This window comes from Callospermophilus lateralis, chromosome 6, assembly GCF_048772815.1.
Source record: "Callospermophilus lateralis isolate mCalLat2 chromosome 6, mCalLat2.hap1, whole genome shotgun sequence".
Classification (NCBI taxonomy): Eukaryota; Metazoa; Chordata; class Mammalia; order Rodentia; family Sciuridae; genus Callospermophilus; species Callospermophilus lateralis.
The window spans coordinates 118,593,856-118,612,985 of NC_135310.1; the positions used below are offsets into that span (position 1 = coordinate 118,593,856).

Below are 19,130 nucleotides of genomic sequence, written 5' to 3' on the forward strand. Positions count from 1 at the left end.
TGCTGAATGTTTTCTCTTATATAAGGAAATTGACTCATAGTGGGGTAGGGAGGGGAAGCATGGGAGGAATAGATTAATTCTAGATAGGGAAGAGGGGTGGCAGGGAAAGGGAGGGGGCAGAGGATTAGCAAGGATGGTGGAATGTGATAGACATCATTATCCAAAGTACATGTATGAAGACACAAATTGGGTGTCAACATATTTTGTGTACAGAGATACGAAAAATTGTGGTAAAGTCTATTAAGAATTGTAATGCAAAAAAAAATTTTTTTTAATTTTAAATAAGTATATATTTATGTAAAAAAAAAAAAAAAAAAGATGAGAAGGATTAGAGTTCATAGCCTTGACTTCTACCACTCTGAGTCCTTCAGGATGGGGCTGGTCACCATAAAGAACAAACCAGCTTAGTCACCTGGGATTTCCAGCCCCACACTGGGTTCCAGGGTTGGAGGTTGAGTTCAACTGCCAATGGCAGTGTTTAATCACAACCCCATAATGAACCTTCAGCAAAATTCCTAACCGAGAGCTTCCAAGATGCTGAATTTATGGAGATGCTGGGGTGGAGGTAGGGCTGCCCAGAGAGGACAAGGAGCTCCTCCCCACGCCTCCATCCTGTCTTATTTCTCTCATTTGGCTTTTCCAGAGTTATGCATTTTACAATAATGCTATTCCCAAGTTCTGCAAGTCATTTTAGCAAATTTTCAAGGATGGAAAGGGGATTGTGTGAAATTCCAAATTCATAGCCAAATTGCTGATCAGAAGTCAGACTTATGCGAATGGGGCTGAACCCTTCATTGGTAGAGTCTGCGCTAATTTTGCATTAGTCAGAATTTAATGGAATTGTGGGATACCCAGCTGGTGACTGGAGAATTGGCTGGAGTCAAAGAATCTCAGGGGGCATTCTGCTATTTTGAGGTTCAGAGATATCACTAGTGCCTCTGTTTGGTTTCATCCTGAGATTGGAAGGCTTTCATAACCTGCTGGGAACATGACCACTTCTTCCCACTTATTTCTGGGTTACGAACTCAGATCCAAACAAACTTCTGGAACTGAACGTGACCATTGATCTCATGCCAATGAAAGGACCCGGCAACCATGAGCCTCCCCTGTCCGCTATCTCACTCCCTGCCCCTGGGCTCACCTGGATATCCTTTTTAAAATATTTATCTTTTAGTTGTAGCTGGACACAATACCTTTATTTATTTATTTATTTGTGCATGGTGCTGAGGATCGAACCCAGAGCCTTGTGCATGCTCGGTGAGCGCTCTACGGCTGAGCCACAACCCAGCGGCTCACCTGGATTTTAAGCCTGAATTTCCGGATGCCAGAGAAAGCTTTAAGTGCATTCAGAGCTTGGATTTTGACACTGGTGTCCTTGTCTTCCAGCATGTCAGCCACCAACTTGATATCATCATTCGTACAAGCAGAGGCCTGGAGTGTGTGGGGAGAGACAGAAGAGGCAGGAGAAGCGGGTGTCCAGGGCCCACTGCCCACCCCCCCCATGTCACCAAAGACCACCCTCCCAGCACACCCCTCCCACAATCATGTAGTCACTGGTCCCAAGAGGCCCTCTGGCAGGTCAAAGGGCAGGGAGAGCATAACCCTAGCAGTCAGGTTGCGGAGGAGGGACCTCCTGGCTCCCTTTCCTCACCTCAGCCTCCAGCAAGTACACACAGCGAGTGATGCTGTGCAGGATCATGCTCCTGGTGTACTCGTCGTGCTTGCACTCCAAAGAGTTGAGGAGTCTCCGGAGCTCACCTGAGTCCCGCCCATGGCGCTCTCGCTCGATGGCCAGGCCTAGACAGCCACCCAGCCCGATTTAGGATGTGGACTCGGTAGTAATGAAAGAATAGGGACACAGAGGAGAAGGACCTGGGGACAAAGCTGCCTTGCTTCTTTAGATTTTTTTCTATATGCAGGACTACACGTACAGCTGAACAGGGAGTGTACTGCACAAGGGCACCCTACCTGATGCTGTGTTGTCTATGTCATTATCTCACATATTTGTGAATTTTACTATCTAATTTTTTAGCATGTGGCAATTAACAAGTAATGATTCATTGTAATCAACATATGGCAATGATATTCCAGCAGGTGGCAATTAAGGGATCTCACAGAAAGTGCCTCTTTTCTGACTTTGCACAAAAGTGCCATACAGGCTGGTGGAAACTCTGGGCATGGAGGTGCCCCGATTTTCCCTTTCCTTGGAGCCTCAAGTTCCTAGACAAGAAAGGAAGTGGGGGGAGCTGCTGATGTCGAGTTTCCAAGACGTGTACGCCTGGAAGCCAAAGTGAATGTAGGATTTGGAGACTTGCCAGATTAGTCCTGGGGACACACCTTGGTGAGATCCGCTGCCCAGAGTCCCCAAACTAACATCTCTAGCAGGGCCTTGCCTAGGGTGCTATGGGGCTCCTGAGAAAGATGAAGAGGAGAAAGAGGAAGGAGAGCGGAACTTGAAGGAGTCACCTTTGGGCCTTTCTACAGGGGAGGCCTCAGAAGCAGGTGCCTCCTGGGGCAGAGCCCTCTCCCCAGGGACTGGACACTCACGGGCGATGCAGATGGGCGAATTGGAGCAGAGAGGTGGCTGGCATTTTAGGCCAGCCCTGATGGCCTTGTAGAGCAGGTAGATGGCTGCGGCACCTGTGGCCAGGCCCACTATACTTTTGCGGATGTCCAGTTGCCCCAGGTACTCGGGGATGCTCTTGCCCATATCTTTAGCGCTGCCTTGTACCCGGGTGGGAGCTATGCCCAAGGCACCTGGGAAAGGCCTTCCGGAACCAGAACTCTGGCAGGGCCAGGAACCAGGGTACCAGAATTGAAACCTAGGCAACAAAGGAAAACAGGGAGATGATGGGATGGAGGAACTTAGTTGGGAAGTGGCATGACTAGGGGTGCTTGAAAGGAGAGAGAAGGTTCAGCTTTCAAGGCTGCAGAGAAGAAGCTGGAGTCTCTGGGGCCAGTGGCGGGGTAGCTCAGTGGTAGAACACTAAAGCTAGCACAGGTCAGGCCCTGGGTTCCATGCCCAGCATCGGAAAGGGAGGGAGGGAGAAAGAGAGGAGAAAGTAAAGGAAATTTTAAAAGGAAAGGAAAGGAAGAAAAAAGAAAGAAAAAGAAAAGCAAGGAGGCAGGGGCAGATGGGCATCTCCTTGTCTTGAGGGGAGCCAGGTTGGAGGGGCCTGGCAGGTCGCTCCAGGGGCTGCCCTTTCCTCCACTAGAGGGCAGCAGACACCCATTTCTGGCTGGGGCCTTTGGGCATTTCTGGGAGTCTGGGGTGTGCCCATTGACCCCCTTCTTTTGCTTTCCTCCTGTCTTTGATCTTTCTAAGGTAGATCTATCCCTGGACCTTGGTGTGTTTCTTCAGACAGAGCTTCCTCAACCCTGGAAGGTGAAATGAAGTGGACATCTTATCAAGTTTTGCAGCCTTGGGTACAGCCGTCATTTTCCAGCTTCTGCACGTGGACCTGGAGTGTGAGGAAAGCTTGTGAGGACAACCATCTTTGCATCCCAGCACCCAGCATAGATTTCTGCACTTCACAGGTACCTGTCATACCTCATCACTCTTGGAAAGTTTGGGGACAGAATAATGACAGTCTGGAAAGTGTGGTTCCAGGCCAATCTAACTTGAGTGACCCTGGAGGGGAAAGAAGCCATCCTTTCCTGGATCTGTTTCTGCACTTAAAACCCCAGGGGATCCCAGATCTTCTATTCTGAAACTCCAGGATTACAATGCGAGCAAATCTGTGCCTTTCAGCCATGAAACGGTGGTGGTGTGACCCCTGCTCCAGCCTCCCCACGCAGGGGATGAGGCTTGAGACCTGTAAACAGAAAATTCTACCACCCCAGAGGATGGGAGACATCTTTACAGGCTTTGATCTCTACCACTAGATGGGCCATGTGCAAACAAATCCTTCTCTTCTCTCCATCAGTCTCCCTACACCTTCTGGCCTCTCTCTGGTACAGAACAGGGAGATGACAAGCTCCCAGTTAGGGTCAGACCCAAAGCCAGTGTTGAGCATGGTTGTACCACAACAGGGTTTTACCCACCTCATCCCAGGAGAACTGGGGCAGAAGGCTCTGGGTCCTGGGCTGCACCTGGATGGGAGGCGGGAGTGGGAAATAGCATTCTGAAGGATGCTGCAGCCGGCCAGGCATGGCCACTCAGAACCTCTGCCCATCACACCCCAGCTGCAGGCAGGAAACAGGCCACACTCCTAGGCAGTCAGCTCTTCCTATCCTCTCTTTTATCCCCACCTCCCCTCTAGGGTCATTCCTAGCACTTCGCCCCAAGGTGGGCGACTACATGGACTGTCTGCAATGAGGGGTGGGTAAACACAGGCTCACTGCTAGGGAACCACCCATCACACCCTATAATCTGCAGGCAGGAAATAGCTGCCTGATAGGCAACTGTCACTTCTGGTTCCAAAGCTCCCTTGGTGGATCTGAACAGATCCTTCAGAACAAGGTCCCTGCTCTGGTCACGGTTGCTGTCCCCTCAATGCTATGGAGCTGATTCTGCAGCTCACACATCTGAAGCAGATTTGTCATCTGTTCTTTAAAGACCTCCCAAGAGAGTTCTTTCTTGGCTGTAACCTGATTCCCTCCTGCCATACTAAAGACCATTTCTTCTGGTTCTGCCCTCAAATGATTCAGAGGGAGCAGAGAGGAACAGTCATACCCGGGGTGACATTTTCACTAGTCCCCAGTACAATGAAAAAAATAAAGACAGAGGAGCATCTATTAGTCAGTGTAAAGTCAATGACTCCTTTCTTGGGAATGACTGGTAGATTTTTGTTAATGTTTTGTTGTTTTTTTTTCAGAGATGGGGTTTTGCTATATGGCCTAGGCTGTCTCAACTAACCTCAAGAGGCCCTCCTACCTCAAATCTCCCGAGTAGCTGTGACCATGGGTGCCCGGAAAGAGTGTCTGGTTTTGATTTAGATAATGATCCTTTTTTAATGATAATTCATACATATTTTCTTTAATGAAATGGAGATAATCGATGGTAGGTGGTTTTTATTTTTTTATTATTATTATTTTAGTGAGAGAGAGAGAATTTTTTAATATTTATTTTTTAGTTTTCCGCGGACACAACATCTTTGTTTGTATGTGGTGCTGAGGATCGAACCCACATGCATGCCAGGAGAGCGCGCTACCACTTAAGCCACATCCCCAGCCCGGTAGGTGGTTTTTAAATTTTAAAATATATATATATTATTATTATTTTTAGTTGTTGATGGACCTTTGTTTTATTTTATTTTATATGCGGTGCTGGGAATCAAACTCAGTGCCTCACACATGCTAGGCAAGTGCTCTACCACTAAGCCACAATCCCAGCCCCCTTTTTTAATTTTTTTTTTTTTATAATTTTTTTTGTGTGTGTGTGGTGCTGGGGGTTCAACCCAGGGACACCTAACCACTGAGCCACATCCCCAACCCCTTTTTATATTTTATGTAGAAACAGGGTCTCGTTAAATTGCTGAGTCTGGCTTTGAACTTGAGATTCTCCTACCTCAGCCTCCTGAGTTGCTGGGGTCAAAAGCCTGTGCCACTGTACCAGGTGGTAGGTGTGTTTTAAATGTTCTTAGGAAATGTATTAAAAGCTGCGACTCCTTCTGGGAACTTGGCTTGGTTTATTTTCTTGTTTTTCCATCACATCTAGAATGTCACATCTGGATTAGGTGGCCAGAAAGAAGTCTAAGGGTCAATATACACAGAGGCAGCCATGAGCTCCTTACCTGCCTTCACCAAGAAAAAGACCCAGGCTGCCTTGGCTTGCACCTCTGTGCCATTGGTACCAGCTCTTCACCTCCAGGGCCGTTGTTCCCACGTGTTCAGTGCAGCTTCGTGTAGGGAATGGGAATGGGCTGTAGCCAGACTGCCATGGCTCCAAACCAGTGCAGCCACAGAGGTAGCTCTGTGATCTTTGTGCCTCATTTTCCCGTCCTGTAAAACGGGACTAATCTGACCTACTTCATGGACTTGTTTGTGAGGATTAAGTAAAGTACTTGGAACACTGCCCTGCACACAGAGTTCAACCAATGTTGACTATAATAATTATGAGGTTTCACCTGGACAAAATGTTTGAGTGTGGTAAGGCCCAAAGCAAGCCTAATGGCGTCCCGCCCTGAAAAAGCCCACTACTCGCCCCTTCAGCCTCTGCCACTCGCCCTGGTCGCAGTGGTCTTCTTAAGACTGATCAATCTCAACTCATGAAAATTATTTAACTACCTTGAGCGACTTCGGAGTCCTCTTTGAAGCCCACAAATCCCCAATTTAGGAGCGGTAGCCCCCAGTCCATTCCCCTAACCACTTTGTTCCTAAGCCACCCACCCCTAAGGCCACTGCCTCATGCTCTTCACGATGCTCTTGCAATCCTCCTAAACTATAATGCTCCAGGTGCTATTGGGGGGCCTATTAGGAAAGTCAGTCCTAGGTCATTACCGAGGGTGACCTTTTTACCTTGTGGAGACCCCGCACTTGTGCACTTAAAAGACAAGAGAAGATTGGTCTGCTCCACACTCCAATGAAAAACCCTTTGGAGTCCGATTGCCATGGGTTCAAATCCCAGCTGTGTGGGATCTGGACGTATCCCATCATCTGAGTCTTAGTTTCCTCCTCTAGAGGAATTTACTACCTGGAAGTGCTGCCATCGGCACCGACCGACAGAACGTGCTCCTCTCGGTGCACAGGCGACGCTCAATACGCCAGCTTCCTGGCCCAAGGTTGGGGGCGCCCGTGCCCTTCCTGGATGCCACTCTCCAAGACCATCCCCTCCCCAGCTAAAGCTTACCCCGGCCCAGGAACTAGAGTCGTGGAACTCCGGCAAAGGCATGGAGACCCCGGAGAAATCGGCAAAAGCAGCGGGTGGGGGCGGCGCCCCCGGAGGAGGAGGACCGGGTGGGGGCGGAGGCCGCGCCTCCTCCACCCGGGCCTCCCCCCCACCTCACTCTCCCTCCCCCGACTCCCTCCTCCCCCGAGCGCATCCGGCAGCGGGCACAGGATGTTCTTTCGCTCCCGTCCTCCCCCCTCCCCGCCCCCGCTCTCACTTTCTCTCCGCTCCCCTCCTCCACTCCCGCCGCGCCCGGCGCCGGCACCTTGCTTAACTCCTTCTCTCCCGGGCTCTGGGGCGTCCGCGCGCCGGGTAGCAGTCCCACTTCCCGCCCGCCCCGTAGCAGGCCCAGCAACGACGAGCTGAGCGCCTGGCCCCTTTCAGGCTCCTCTGGCCAGTCCTGGGTGAAAGGTGGAAAGGCCTCCAAGGACAGGGGCCGGCATCCCCTGCTAGCTCGCCAGGTTTAGGTGGGGTGCGCGCCCCGAGCTAGCGGCGCGTCGGAAGGGACCTCGGAGTGGGAGTGGGCGTAGTCAGCTGGGGCCGGGCGCGGGCTGAGAGGGTCTAAGGACTCTAATAACCCCCTCCCCCCCAAAGGAACCGCCAAGCAGCGACCGAGGGTGGCAGAAGAGGATGGAGAGGCCACGCCCCTCGAGTTACGTCACTGCTTCCTAGGCAACCGGGGCAGACTAGAGGAGGGCAGACCTCAGGGAATCCAGGCTTTGGGGCAGGGCGGAGTTGCGGGTAGAGGTGGGGGCGCGGCAGGGGCGGGCTTTTCAATCTTTGCAGCTTCGCTCGTTGTTGTCCGAGAAAGTAAGTGAGGCACAGCTAGGTCCCCCCCACCTCTCTTTCATTCAACAAACATGCTTGGTGCAATGCTTAAGCACTGGGATATTGCACTCCATCCGAAGCCTGCCCTCACCGATTATGGTGGCCGTGCATCCCAGGCTCTGTCCCTGGAACCAGTATAATTATTAATATTGTCCCTTTTTACGTGTAAAGTATCCAAGAATGGGTAAGGGTTAAGAAAGACTTGGTCCCCTAATTAAGGGAAAGTTTCAACCATGCTGGGAAAAAAAAGGAAGACAAACTACTGTATGCTCACCATTCAACAATTACTTTCCTGGCATTTTATAATCTCTGTGAGTTTTGTCCCTCATTCTGCAGGACAGGCATCCCTCGTGCCTTTTACAGATGAAGAAACTGACTCAGAGAGGTCTAACTCAAGGCCCAACAACTCTATGTGAACCTGAGTGTCCTACCTCCTGCTTCTTTCTTAAAATAAATAGATCATATACAATAAACAAAAGATACTTATCCTTTTCATGAAGGAGTTTATAATATTTGGAGGAAAGGGCTGAAAATATTACAAGACAGAATTAATAAAATATAGAAGACTGCTCATAAGGCTCAGAGGGAAGTTGAAGTTGATGACAAACCAATCAAAATGGTGTGGATACTATCAGAGACTTCCTGTGGGAGATGGATTTTGAGTTGCATCCATAGGTGGAATCACTAGAGGTGTGTATGAGATGTGGTTCCAAGAAACAGAAAGACTATGAGAATCAGAGCAGGGACCCAGAGTGAAGTGGCAAGATCTCTCTGTAAACCCCAAAGTCATTGGTGTTTACTTCTGTGTTCTGCCTTCTGCTCTCTCTGTGGCCTAATCTCTTATGGGAGCAGATACTCCCAGCTGTCAGCTGCACCCATTCTACTTTAAACCCAAGGTCTCTACGTTTGGTATTTGGCACAAATTCCCTGATGTGACTTTGGATATCAGCTTCTCCCTTTCAGATCCCCCTCTGAAGATTTGGGGGAAATGAACCTGAGTTTGCCTCAGGAAGCCAATAAGCTTGCTGAGAATGGGGAGATGGAGTCAGGAGAGAGAGGTAGAGGGATGAGAAGCGGGTACAAATAAATGAATTGGACAATTGAGAAATATTTGCTGCCCTCTCACTGTGCAGCAGGCACTGTGCTAGGTAGATTCCACTTCAGTGATCTGGAAAGGCCATGAATGAATCTGAACACATACAGATCACATAGCAGCTGGCACACCCAGTATGCTTGGCTGAGACGTCTATGCTGATAACAGATACGACAAATGGTGTTTGAGAAAGATTATTCCAGCAGGGTGTGTAGGAGTTAAGAAACAACCTGGATCAGAAAGACTGCAGCACTTTGGATCAAAGGTGATATCTATAGGGCTGGAGAGGAAAGAGTGAATGAGAAAGGTAATGACTAAACAATGCATTTTAAAATAACAGCAAACAAAAAGAAGAAAGCAGAATCTGGTAACAGATCAGCCATAGGATGGTGAAGGAGAGAAAGCAGTTAAACATCAACCCACCTTCACAATGATTTGGGGGGACTAGGAGTGTCACAAGGGACAATGGGGAGGAGTTGGTGCAAGGGGCATGAGTGAGTTTAGTCACTTCTAGGCCACATTAAGGCAAGTGACCCATATATGACTGGATTTGGAGATGGGAAATTCCAGAAGGGGAGTGAGACTGGGGCAGTGTCCCAGTCCTGGCTTCAGAGCAATCACTGACCTGGGATGCCATGGACAGATTCATGCATCAAGTTGCATCAAGTTGAAGTTTGGAATAGATGACAGCAAAGCTGCCTCCCTTCTAGGGGGGTTGGTGAGTTCTGGCTGGGTGACAGCATGTGTGGGAAGTGTGTTGTATGTGTTGGAAGGTGGTCCATATGGCCCAGGACCATGTTGGCATCCATCTGTTAATTTTTGGCTAAAGAACTAGCCAGTGATTCCATCAGATGGGCCTGGGGGCACGAGGCCCAGGTGAGGCACTTCTGCAGCTTAGGGTCCCTCCCCTAACCCCACCCTCAAAGGCCCTGGAGCCCAGGCCTGTACTGCCTGCCAAGGTCTTTCCTGGAACTCAGCAGAGGACAGAGCCCCTCCCTGCCTGCCCTGGCACTCTCCAGGCACAGGGTGTCCCTCTAGGCACCTTACAGACACCCCAGGAGGCTGGAGCTGAGACAGCCCCCCTTTCCAAGAACCTTTGCCCTGGGATGCTGCCATTCTCCCAATGTCCCCACCAGGCCAGAAGACACAGCAGGCAGGCACAGGGGAAGAAGGAAAACTTTTTTTGGCTTCCTGGGTCTTTGCTGTGGCTTCAGATGGGAGGGTGGGGATGGCAGAAAAGCAGAGTCACAGGCTTCAGAGCGTCACACCACCTGCTTCTCCCTCCCTCCCAGGAGGAAACCTTCAGGGGCCTAGTGGTTTTGAGGGGAGGGGACAGGAAAAGACTCTGAACTCTGGGTCAACTGAGGACAAAGAGCACTTGCCCTATATCTTATTTCTTCTAGGATTCTCTTCCTCTGCTTCCTACCCCCCATCACCCCAGAACAAACTCATCTCTGTCTACAACTAAGGGAAACGGGACACGTACCCAACGGGACGTTTATCAGCCGCTGTGTGCCGAGCCACACCTGTCGGATGCGGAGAGGAGAGCGCCCCTCCCAGGTGGATAGACCCTGCGGTGCTCGGGCGGGGCACTGGGAGACGCTGTCCTGGCGGGGAGAGAAGGCAGAGGGCAGCGCAAACGGGCCACGTGGAGGCCGGCCGCGGGGGGCTGGGGCGCGCGGCGGGGAGCCGGGGGTGCGCTCGCCACTCCCGCTCGCGGGAGCCGCCGGGTGTCGCGGCCGCTGACCGCAGGCTGCAGGAGCGGTTGATCTGGTGAGCGAGCACACCCACTTACCCAGCTGCTGAGTCAGGCTGTTCTCGCTCGCGCTCGCCCGCCCGCCCGCCGGCTCGGGACATTGTGTTCCAGCCCCGGCGCGCTGGCAGCGGGCCCAGGCGCTCACACCAGCCTCCTCGCCTTGTTTGTGCTCGCGGCTTACGCTCGGCGCGCAGTCCCGCCGCGGTCACAGCCTCCTGGCCGCGGCGGCCCTGGGAGCGCGCGCTGGGGCCGGGGCTGGCGCGCAACCTCTGGGACGTGCGCCCTCGCCGGGTGGGCCCCGCAGCCCCGCGCACTCACCAGCCCCAGAGCACCCAGACATCTCCGTGCCCAACTGCCCCACGGGTCGGATGCCTAGGCCTGTGAGGGCTCTGGGTTAGCATAGTCGGGGGGCAGGTGTTGGAGAGTCCACCGGAGAGGGGCCCCCGGAGCTGCCGCCCGTGCCCCCCGAGCGCTCGGTCCAGCAGTCTGGAGGACAGCTGGGAGCACGCCAGCCCCAGGCTTGTCAGACCTGGGATGCAGTCACGTGACAACGGAAGCCTGTGTTGAGGGGGCCAATTCAAGCGATCCCCAGGAAGAGCCTCCCCTTCCCTCGCCCCCACTTCCCTGATCCTCCACACAAGCCGGGAGCACGGAGAGTCCTAGAGTTCCCGGCACTGGCAAACCAAGGCTGGCCCTTTGGGACAGCTTGGGAACTCCCTGGCAGGGCTCTGGGAGTCAGGAGAGTCCAGACCCTATAGGGTGGGAGTGGTGGAGGAATGGCAGGGATTAACACGAAGACCCCAAACTGGCCCTGAAACGTGACCCTTCCGTTTGTCCAGTTCCAAACCCTGGTTTATTCAGAACCGGGATTTCTCCTTACTCATGTTTCTGCAGAAAGACAACTGAGTGCTGAGTGCTGGTCCAGAAGGTTCCACCCCCTCCGAACTGAGGAGGGGACAAAGGATTTATATGCTGAGCACCTACCAGAGGAAGGTTCTGTGTTGGGTCCTGCTAAGGATGTCATGAAAAGTTTGACACAATTCCTAAAATCCTTTATTCTTCCTCCTTCCAACATCCACATTTGCTGTGCCATGTCCCTGACAGGAGTGCTTGTCCTCCGTGTCCAGCCATCCCTTGGCTTCAGCTCATAGGGGCCACCAACCAAATCTGAATCCCCTCTCCTCCCCAAGCCCAACACGCTTGGTTTGTGCCTTTCCCAGGCATGGCCAGCGGCCTGTCTCCTGTTCTGGTGATCTGTTTACTAATCCTGTTCTAACCAGATTAGAAAGTCCTTGAGGCAGAAACTAAATCTGGTTCTTTGAAGCCTCCCCCATCCCCCCAACTCATCCCTCCCAGGCCCAGCCTGGCACGGGAGGTGGTGTTCAATAAATACTGGGTGTATTGAAATGATTTCCTGCCCTTGGGCAGTTTGTAGGCCAGTTGTAGAGACAAACACCCGGTGTGTGAGGTTAAATAATAACTGAAGCCAGCAGGTGGTAAGTACCAAATGTGCATAACAGATAAAGGGACTCAAAGCAAGAAGATAGTGGTATGGGAGAAAGCTCTTAAGAGGTTCTAGATCTTGAGCCCTGAGTGTATGTGTGTGTGTGTGTGTGTGTGTGTGTGTGTGTGGAGGAGGAGGAGGAGAGGGGAGGGTGGAGTGAAGGTGACTCATTCTGGTTGACATCACCACAAAACAGTCTTCGTGCTAGGCACTTTACATGCATTATCTTTCAAATTTAAGGATGGGGGAGGGGGTTGGGAGGGTTGTAAGGGATAGTGCCCAATCCTGGCCTGCCCAGAGCCAGTGAAAGTGTAGGAGCAACCTTGAATGTGGGCTCCCCGCCCTCAGTCCCTGGGCACTGCCTGTTCCCTGGCCTGCCACTCCTACATACTACACCCAAGAGCACCCGGCACTGCCCAGTTCTGGATGGATGCACTCTGGTCCTGCCCTGGTGAACAAATGGCTGTGTGACCTTGGGTAAGGCACTTCCTCACCTGTCATCTGTCCCTCCTTTGCAGCCCTTAACAGGCTGTGGCTTTGTGAGTCAGTGTCCAAATGATGCTTGCCACCTCCCCTGATGTTACCTGGGCTGCTGTGGTGCCTGCCCTCCCCGCCGCCACCACACACACATACTTTGCTCCCTCCCAGTCTGGAGCTGCTGAGAGGAACACTGGGTACAGAGTGTGAGAAGGGATGGTAGGTTTCCTGTGGTTGCAAAAGGAACAGCGGGACTTTCCCTGCTGTACCCAAGCTGTGGGAGAAGTGGGGGAGGAGGAGGAGGCAGGGCCAACCTCCAAGGAACTTCTACTCTCTTCCCTCCCCTCCTCAGTGCTCCCAGCTCTCAAAAAGGCTGGTACAGTTTGTTACACTGGGGCCGGAATGTACCGTGTGTTTCATATGGCCTCTGTCCAGTCCTACACTGGTCACTTTATGTTTACACTTCCTTCTCCAGCTGGGGCATCCTGCTGTCCGTCAACCCTGCTCTCATCTGCCCACCTCCCCTGAGTTACCCACCAAGGATCTTGAAGTGAGTCTCCTGCCCCCACGGTCCATGGGGGGATGGGAAGTTAGGATGCAGAAAGAACCTTGCAGAGCCCCAGTTTCCTTTCTTCCTCCCACCACAGGAATCTCTCTGAGGTGGGTCCTCTTCTCCTTGCCACCCTGGTTTCCCTGGCACTTCAGCAATATTCCTGGGTCCAGCTGGACGTGTCTATATCAGGTGCCTCCCGAAACCTGGTAATCGCTGAATCTCCCCCACCAGTCACAGAGAACACAGGGGCAGAGTGGAGGCCTGGCACTGGCCAGGAATATCCTACCCTCTTACCTCCAAGAGTCACATATTCCTAAAATAAATTGCATTTTTTTTTTCTTTTCTTCTCTTTTTTGAGACTGGAGTCAAGCCATGTTGCTCAGGCTGGTCCTCCACCTTCTGGACAATAGCACTCCTCCTGCTTTAGTCTTTCAAATAGCTAGGACACCACTACACCATGTAACAAAATGGAATTTGACACTAGGGGATTTCTTTCTCTTCCTTTTTTTTTTTTTTTTTTTGGTACTGGGGATTGAACCCAGAAGTGCATTACTATGGAACTACATCTTTAACCCTTTTTGCACCCCCCCTTTTTTTTTTGTGTGTGTGTGTGTGTGTGTTTGTGTGGTGGTAGGGATTGAACCCAGGGCCTTGTGAATTCAAGGCAAGCACTCTAGCAACTGAGCTATATCCCCAGCCCATCTTTAGCCCTTTTTAATTTTTATTTTGAGACAAGATCTCACTAAGTTGTTTAGGGCCTCCCTAATTTGTTGAGGCTGGCCTCAAACTTGTGATCCTCCACCCTCACCCTCCCAAGTCACTAGGATTGCAGGTGTACACCACGGTACCTGGTGACACTTGGTGATTTCTTACTGATTTTCTGAGTTGTGATCAGTTTGTCTCTTCAAAGTGGCTTGGATATTCAGGATAATGCATTTTTGATCTGGCCTTCTTCCTAGAGGAATAATGTGATACTATTCACCCATTTGACAGCCTGAAACCTGGAGGCTAGCAAGACCCTGGAACACACTCTCAGCAGTGGAATTGGATGGTCAGGATTGCTCTTCATGGGCTCAGCTTGATTCTTAGCCAGCTGGCCTGCCTGCTGCCCCTCACCTTCTACCCAGAGGTAAACTGTCTGGTTGTACTGATTTAGCACTGAGATCCAAAAACCAGAAGCTGAGACTGGATTCCAGGCTGTGAAGTCAGCTCTGTTGGTGGTGAGGAGGCTCACTTACATGGCCTTTCTTGGGACTTAAAATGGCCGAGTTTGGGGAATAATCAACCTGATGTCAATCCTTGCCATTTGTATTAGATTGTGTATTAGACTTTTCATTTCCCTGTCCTAACTCAGGGTGAGCCTAGTGTTCCTCTAAAGTAAGGGAACTAGCACCCCACTGTCTTGCTGGGAAAACTGGGTTCAGAGCAGCTAGGGTGCTCACCCAAGGGCAAGAAACTAGGTTTGTGATTGCTGTCTGGGTGCTTTGCTTCCTGCCACAGGGCCTCTTCTGAGTTGGGAGAGGAAGAATTTCTCAAGATGTCCTGAAGCTGACTGGCCTTTTGCCCAGCTCTATCACCAAGGAGGGGACCATAGCACCCCACTGCCCATGCCACCATCCTCCACCCTGGGGCTGACACCAGACATCCTGTATTTGGTCAGCCTGTCCTGAGCACTGGCTTCTGGTCCTCAATTGCTTTCCTGGGCACACTGTGTTCTCTCTGAGCTGCTGCTTCTTCCTCTGAGTACTTCTTCCTCTTTTATTCTTCCTCCTTTCTCCGAATTCTGTTTACATGCCTCCATCCAACTGTGTTTACTTTTATTTTTGCTTTTTGTATTTCTAGTCTCCTGAGAAGTTTCCCAAGGTCTCTTCCTCTTAGTTCCTCTGCCACCATCTTGTTTCCCAGGAAGTAATTTCCATTCGTACTCCACCCCCAACACCACACCTTGCCCCAAACTATTGCTAGCATCAGATTGTTCAGGATCATGTATTCAGTAGGCACTTATCGAGTATCTACTGTCTGCCTCAGGAATTTTGTTCATGCTCTAGGACCCAAAGTTCAAAAGCTATGCCTGTGCATTTAATTAAGCACCTACTGTGTTTGTGCAGTGGGCATTGTACTTTAACCTAAAGACGTAAAAACTGGTTGCTGCATTCAAGACCCCTGGACTACTTGGGAAAATGCATAAAAACAGATTTTGTAGGGTTGGGGTTGTGGCCCAATGGTAGAGCGCTTACCTAGCATGTGTGAGGCACTGGGTTTGATTCTCAGCACCATATATAAATTAGTAAAATAAAGGTCCATTGACAAAACTAAAAATAAAATAATAATAATAAAAAAAAACTTCTGATTTTGGGAATGTTTTGGGAAGTTGGGGACCAGTGTGAAAGGCTCCCCTGAGTAGAAGAGTCTTCTTCGTGTCTGAGGGGAGCTAGCCAGGCAGAGCAAGGGTGCACAGTGTTCCAGGTAGCAGGAACAGTGTGTATAAAGGCACACAGGCGTGAAGCAGCCCCATGTTCTCCGGCGGGCACTCAGAATTGTTTGGTCTGGCTGGACATGGAGTGCAGGTTGGGAGCCCAGGGAGATGAGGCCAGAGGCAGGCAGGCCCAGATGGTGCAGTACCTCGTGTTCCAGCAAAAGGATTGACCTTTATCCTGGAGCAGCCGGAAGCCCAGGCAGCCTCATGGCTCCCTGCAGCCGGGGAGCTCCAGGGCTGGGTGTGGGCCAGACCCTAAGTGTTCTCCGAGCCTCCATTAACGCACATTTTATTGCCCTTTGGCTTTGAAAAGCCTGTGGGAGAGTCACTTAAATATACTGCTATTTCCAAAGCACAGTCATTCATTCATTCATAAATGTTTAGTAGGCTCTGATGCCTGCCAGGTGCTGCTCCGAGAACCAGGACCGGTCAGTGAGCCCCACAAAGTCCCATCTCTCAAGAAACTTGCATCCTCAGTAGCTGGGGGCAGGGGACAGGCCATAAATAAACAAGTGAAACAAATTATTAAGATAATTTCAGATCACGATAAATGCAAAGGAGAAAAATCAAATAGTGATGCCCCCAGAGAAGCCAGGTCTCCTAGGTGGTCAGAGAAGGTTGCCCCGAGGAAAGCCATGTTTGAGCTGAGACCTAGAGGACACAAACAAGCCTTCCTGTGAACATCTGAAGGCTGAGGGTTCCAGGTACAGGAAAATCACATGCAAGACATGTGCCCCAAGGCATGAAGGAGCTTGGGGGTTTTTCAGGTTTAGAAAAAATGACTGGATCAAATCTGTCAGTTCCCAGCAATGCTATGCAAGGATTATCAGATCCATTTTAGAGAGATGGAAACTGAGGCTCAAAATGGTAAAGTTCCTTGGCCCAAATCACAACTATAGTACAAATTTTTACTCCAAAGCCACTGCTCTTTTTTTTTTCTACCAAATTATGGAGTTCAGCAACCTTGTGTCCCAAATTATCCAGGAAGTTCCAGTTTCTAAAATCCTTTCTCATTTTCCCCTGGACAGTCATCTTGGACATTCTCTCTGTTCCAAACCATGACCTTGAGCCCTGTCTTTGTCAGGCACTACCAATGCAAGCACAGACTACCACTTCACCCTTGTAAGCCTCAGTTTTCTCATCTGTAAATGGGGAAAGTAATAGTTTCCATATCATCTTCTGGCTGGGAGGTAAAAGGAGATCATTGGTGTGAGGCCGAATGCTGGTTGCACTGGTGCACCATCCAATTAATAGTGCTTCTTGTGACTTTGGAAAATGGAGGCCAACTGCAGAATGGTCCTGCCCTCAAGAAGCTGGGGACCCAAGACCTGGAGAGAGAGAGAGAAAAAAAACTGTTGTGGGGCCTCTGAGTTGGGAGACCGGGGAGAGTGGTGGAGGAGAGGGCAGCCACAATGGCCTCTTCCTTTCCCCTCACTCGCCTCTGCTGGGATCCCACACTGACACATCTTGTACTTCCCGTTTCCAGGGAAATTCCTCACCCGCTGGACCACACCCGCTCTTGAGGACCTCCAGAGCTGTCTGGGCAGAGAGGAAGCCAGACAGAGACCGGACTCCAAGGCGACAATCCCAGCCCTGTGTGTGCCAGGAGCCCCCAGGGGCAGGGGCCCACGCTGCAGGAGGTTAGCTGCCCCCCAACACTCAGGAGCCAGGAGTGGACTGCAGGGACAGAGCGCTTCTCAAACGAGGAGGAGCCCCCGTGGAGTACGTGACTCCTGCCCCTCTGGCTGCACGCTCCAGTTACCAGGACAGAGACCCCTCCCCACGCGTCCCCAGCCTTCCCCTGCTTCCTGCTCTGGCTGCTGGGAGGCCCTGTCACCACACATGCGCGAGCACGCACTCAGACACACACGCGCCCCTCCCAGGCACCCCTGAGAGGACCAGCTGCAGCTGTGGGGTGCACTGAGTGCTGCCAGGTCCTCAGATCCACAGCCTCCCCCCATCCTCGCCCCCTACTGCTGAGCTGCTTGGAGGTTTAAAGCAAAACATGACTGTCTTTCCTGCTGCTCAGTGGCAGCGGAGCTGCCTGAGGGTTATTTTTAGCAGGGATGCGAGGAAGGCACATTTCTCCTTGACTTTCACCAGGGACAACCCTCACCCCCCAGCCAAGACTTGCCTGGGGAGGCAGGTTCGGAAACCCCCCTCCTAGGAAGGGGAAGCTGGTGGGTTTTCTGTTCTTTCAATTCATCAGGCCTCGAAGTCAAGCTAGGGGCTGCTCTGATGGGAAATTCTAGGTTCCAAAGCCCATGGTTTCCCCCGCCATCCCTGGTCTCTGTGTCGCTACAAATTTGAGGAGCAAGAGGTACGTTGTGTCTAGAGGCAGGTCGCCCAGGCTGCGGGTGTTGGGGTCCTGGGGCAGCCGCATGGTTACAGCCAGGCACTATAAACTGCATGCAGTGCCCGGCTTTGTGGGGGAGGGGTCTCACAGATGCTGGCTTGTTAATTCATTAAACTGCTGTCTGGCCTATACATTTTTTTTTTTTATTTGTGTTTTTTAGAAGCTAGATTTTTTTTTTTTTTTTTTTTTTTTTTTTTTTTTTTAACTTTTGAAACAAGGTCTCCTTAAATTGCTCAGGGCCTTGTTAAGTTGCTGAGGCTGGCCTTGAACTTTTGATCCTCCCATCTCAACCTCCCAAACCGTTGGGATTACAGGCACCAAGCCTGGCTAGATGCTAGAAGTTTTTATGGAGGTATAAACATATATTCTATATACAGTCAGATCCATAAATATTAATCGTGCATAATGAAGAATTTTGACCAACGTATAGATTATAGATCCCAGTAACCATCACCTAGAGCAAGATTTCAGATATTTCCACCAGCCCTAAATTTCCTTGGGCTCCCTCACAGTCCCCACCCCAGAGGCGACCATGGTACTGATTTCTGTCACCATAGGTTAGTTTCCTGAGCATGCATATGAGCTTTACAAATTTAAAAGAAATACATCTTTTAAGGAGGAAGTGGACAAAAAATTCTTACTGTACAAAGAAGGTTATTTGAACTAAAAACAAAACAAAACAAAAACCTAAGGAATCATTGGCCAGAGAAACAGGAGGTTTTGGAGTCAACCCAATGCCTTAGCATTGGGACAGAGGGCTTGGGACACTTCTTGGAGCAGAGGCTGTGAGTGGCGTGGGGTGGGGAAGATGACCAGCCAGACTCCTCTGTATTCTGATAAAAGGTTCCTCCCCTGCCCAGCAACTGCCTGAGTTTTGAGCAAGGCCAAGGCCAGGAGGAAGGACGCTCTCAAGGGCATCTGCCCAGAGACAGGGAGAAGTTAGGGCCCCTGGGCAGTGAGGTTATTTGTCTTTCCTGCCTTCCCTTTCAAGGTCTGTCTGATTTTGTGCCTCCTTCACACTTAGTCCTGCCTGGGGAGGGGAGAGGCCAAGGCTCTCAAAGGGACTTAGAAGGAGAGAGACAGAGTTCTGCCTGCCTGCCTTTTTTCCAAAACACCGATTTGAGCGCCTACATTGTGTGGCAGCTCCTGCCAGCTGCTGGGGATCGGAGAATGACAGACATGTTTTAGCTCGCTAAGGAGTCAGAATTGGCTCCAGGTGAGGCAAGGCCTCTACCTCCTTCATAGTGGAGATGATGGC

General features: G+C 51.0%; 2 protein-coding genes across 13 annotated transcripts in view; one reads left to right on the forward strand and one right to left on the reverse strand.

The window, feature by feature from the left end:
• Positions 1 to 10,992, reverse strand: part of Armc12 (armadillo repeat containing 12) — a 24,494-nt gene extending 13,502 nt beyond the window's left edge. Inside the window, exons 1-6 of one of the 5 annotated variants that reach the window (XM_076858845.1) lie at positions 6,791 to 6,941; positions 4,045 to 4,092; positions 3,344 to 3,461; positions 2,548 to 2,822; positions 1,652 to 1,797; positions 1,297 to 1,431 (exon numbers count right to left, since the gene is read on the reverse strand). In XM_076858845.1, coding sequence (XP_076714960.1) covers positions 1,297 to 1,431; positions 1,652 to 1,797; positions 2,548 to 2,710 — 444 coding nt within the window. In that variant the 5' untranslated portion in view covers positions 2,711 to 2,822; positions 3,344 to 3,461; positions 4,045 to 4,092; positions 6,791 to 6,941. The other 4 variants (XM_076858846.1, XM_076858844.1, XM_076858843.1 and 1 more) reach the window with 4 other exon arrangements.
• LOC143401407 (uncharacterized) lies at positions 9,385 to 18,051 on the forward strand. Of its 8 annotated transcripts, XM_076858850.1 has the most exons (5): positions 12,111 to 12,487; positions 12,963 to 13,037; positions 13,135 to 13,246; positions 14,034 to 14,169; positions 17,003 to 18,043. In XM_076858850.1, the coding sequence occupies exons 1-4, from the start codon at positions 12,441 to 12,443 to the stop codon at positions 14,127 to 14,129; spliced, it is 330 nt and encodes a 109-aa protein (XP_076714965.1). In that variant the 5' UTR covers positions 12,111 to 12,440; the 3' UTR covers positions 14,130 to 14,169; positions 17,003 to 18,043. The 8 variants fall into 8 exon arrangements, 2 of the variants coding, with proteins under 2 accessions (XP_076714965.1, XP_076714963.1); XR_013091642.1 differs by lacking the exons at positions 12,111 to 12,487; positions 12,963 to 13,037; positions 13,135 to 13,246 and adding exons at positions 9,385 to 9,468; positions 10,154 to 10,310 and having other exon boundaries at positions 17,003 to 18,040; XM_076858848.1 differs by lacking the exon at positions 14,034 to 14,169 and having other exon boundaries at positions 17,003 to 18,044.
• Positions 18,052 to 19,130: the final 1,079 nt, after the last annotated feature.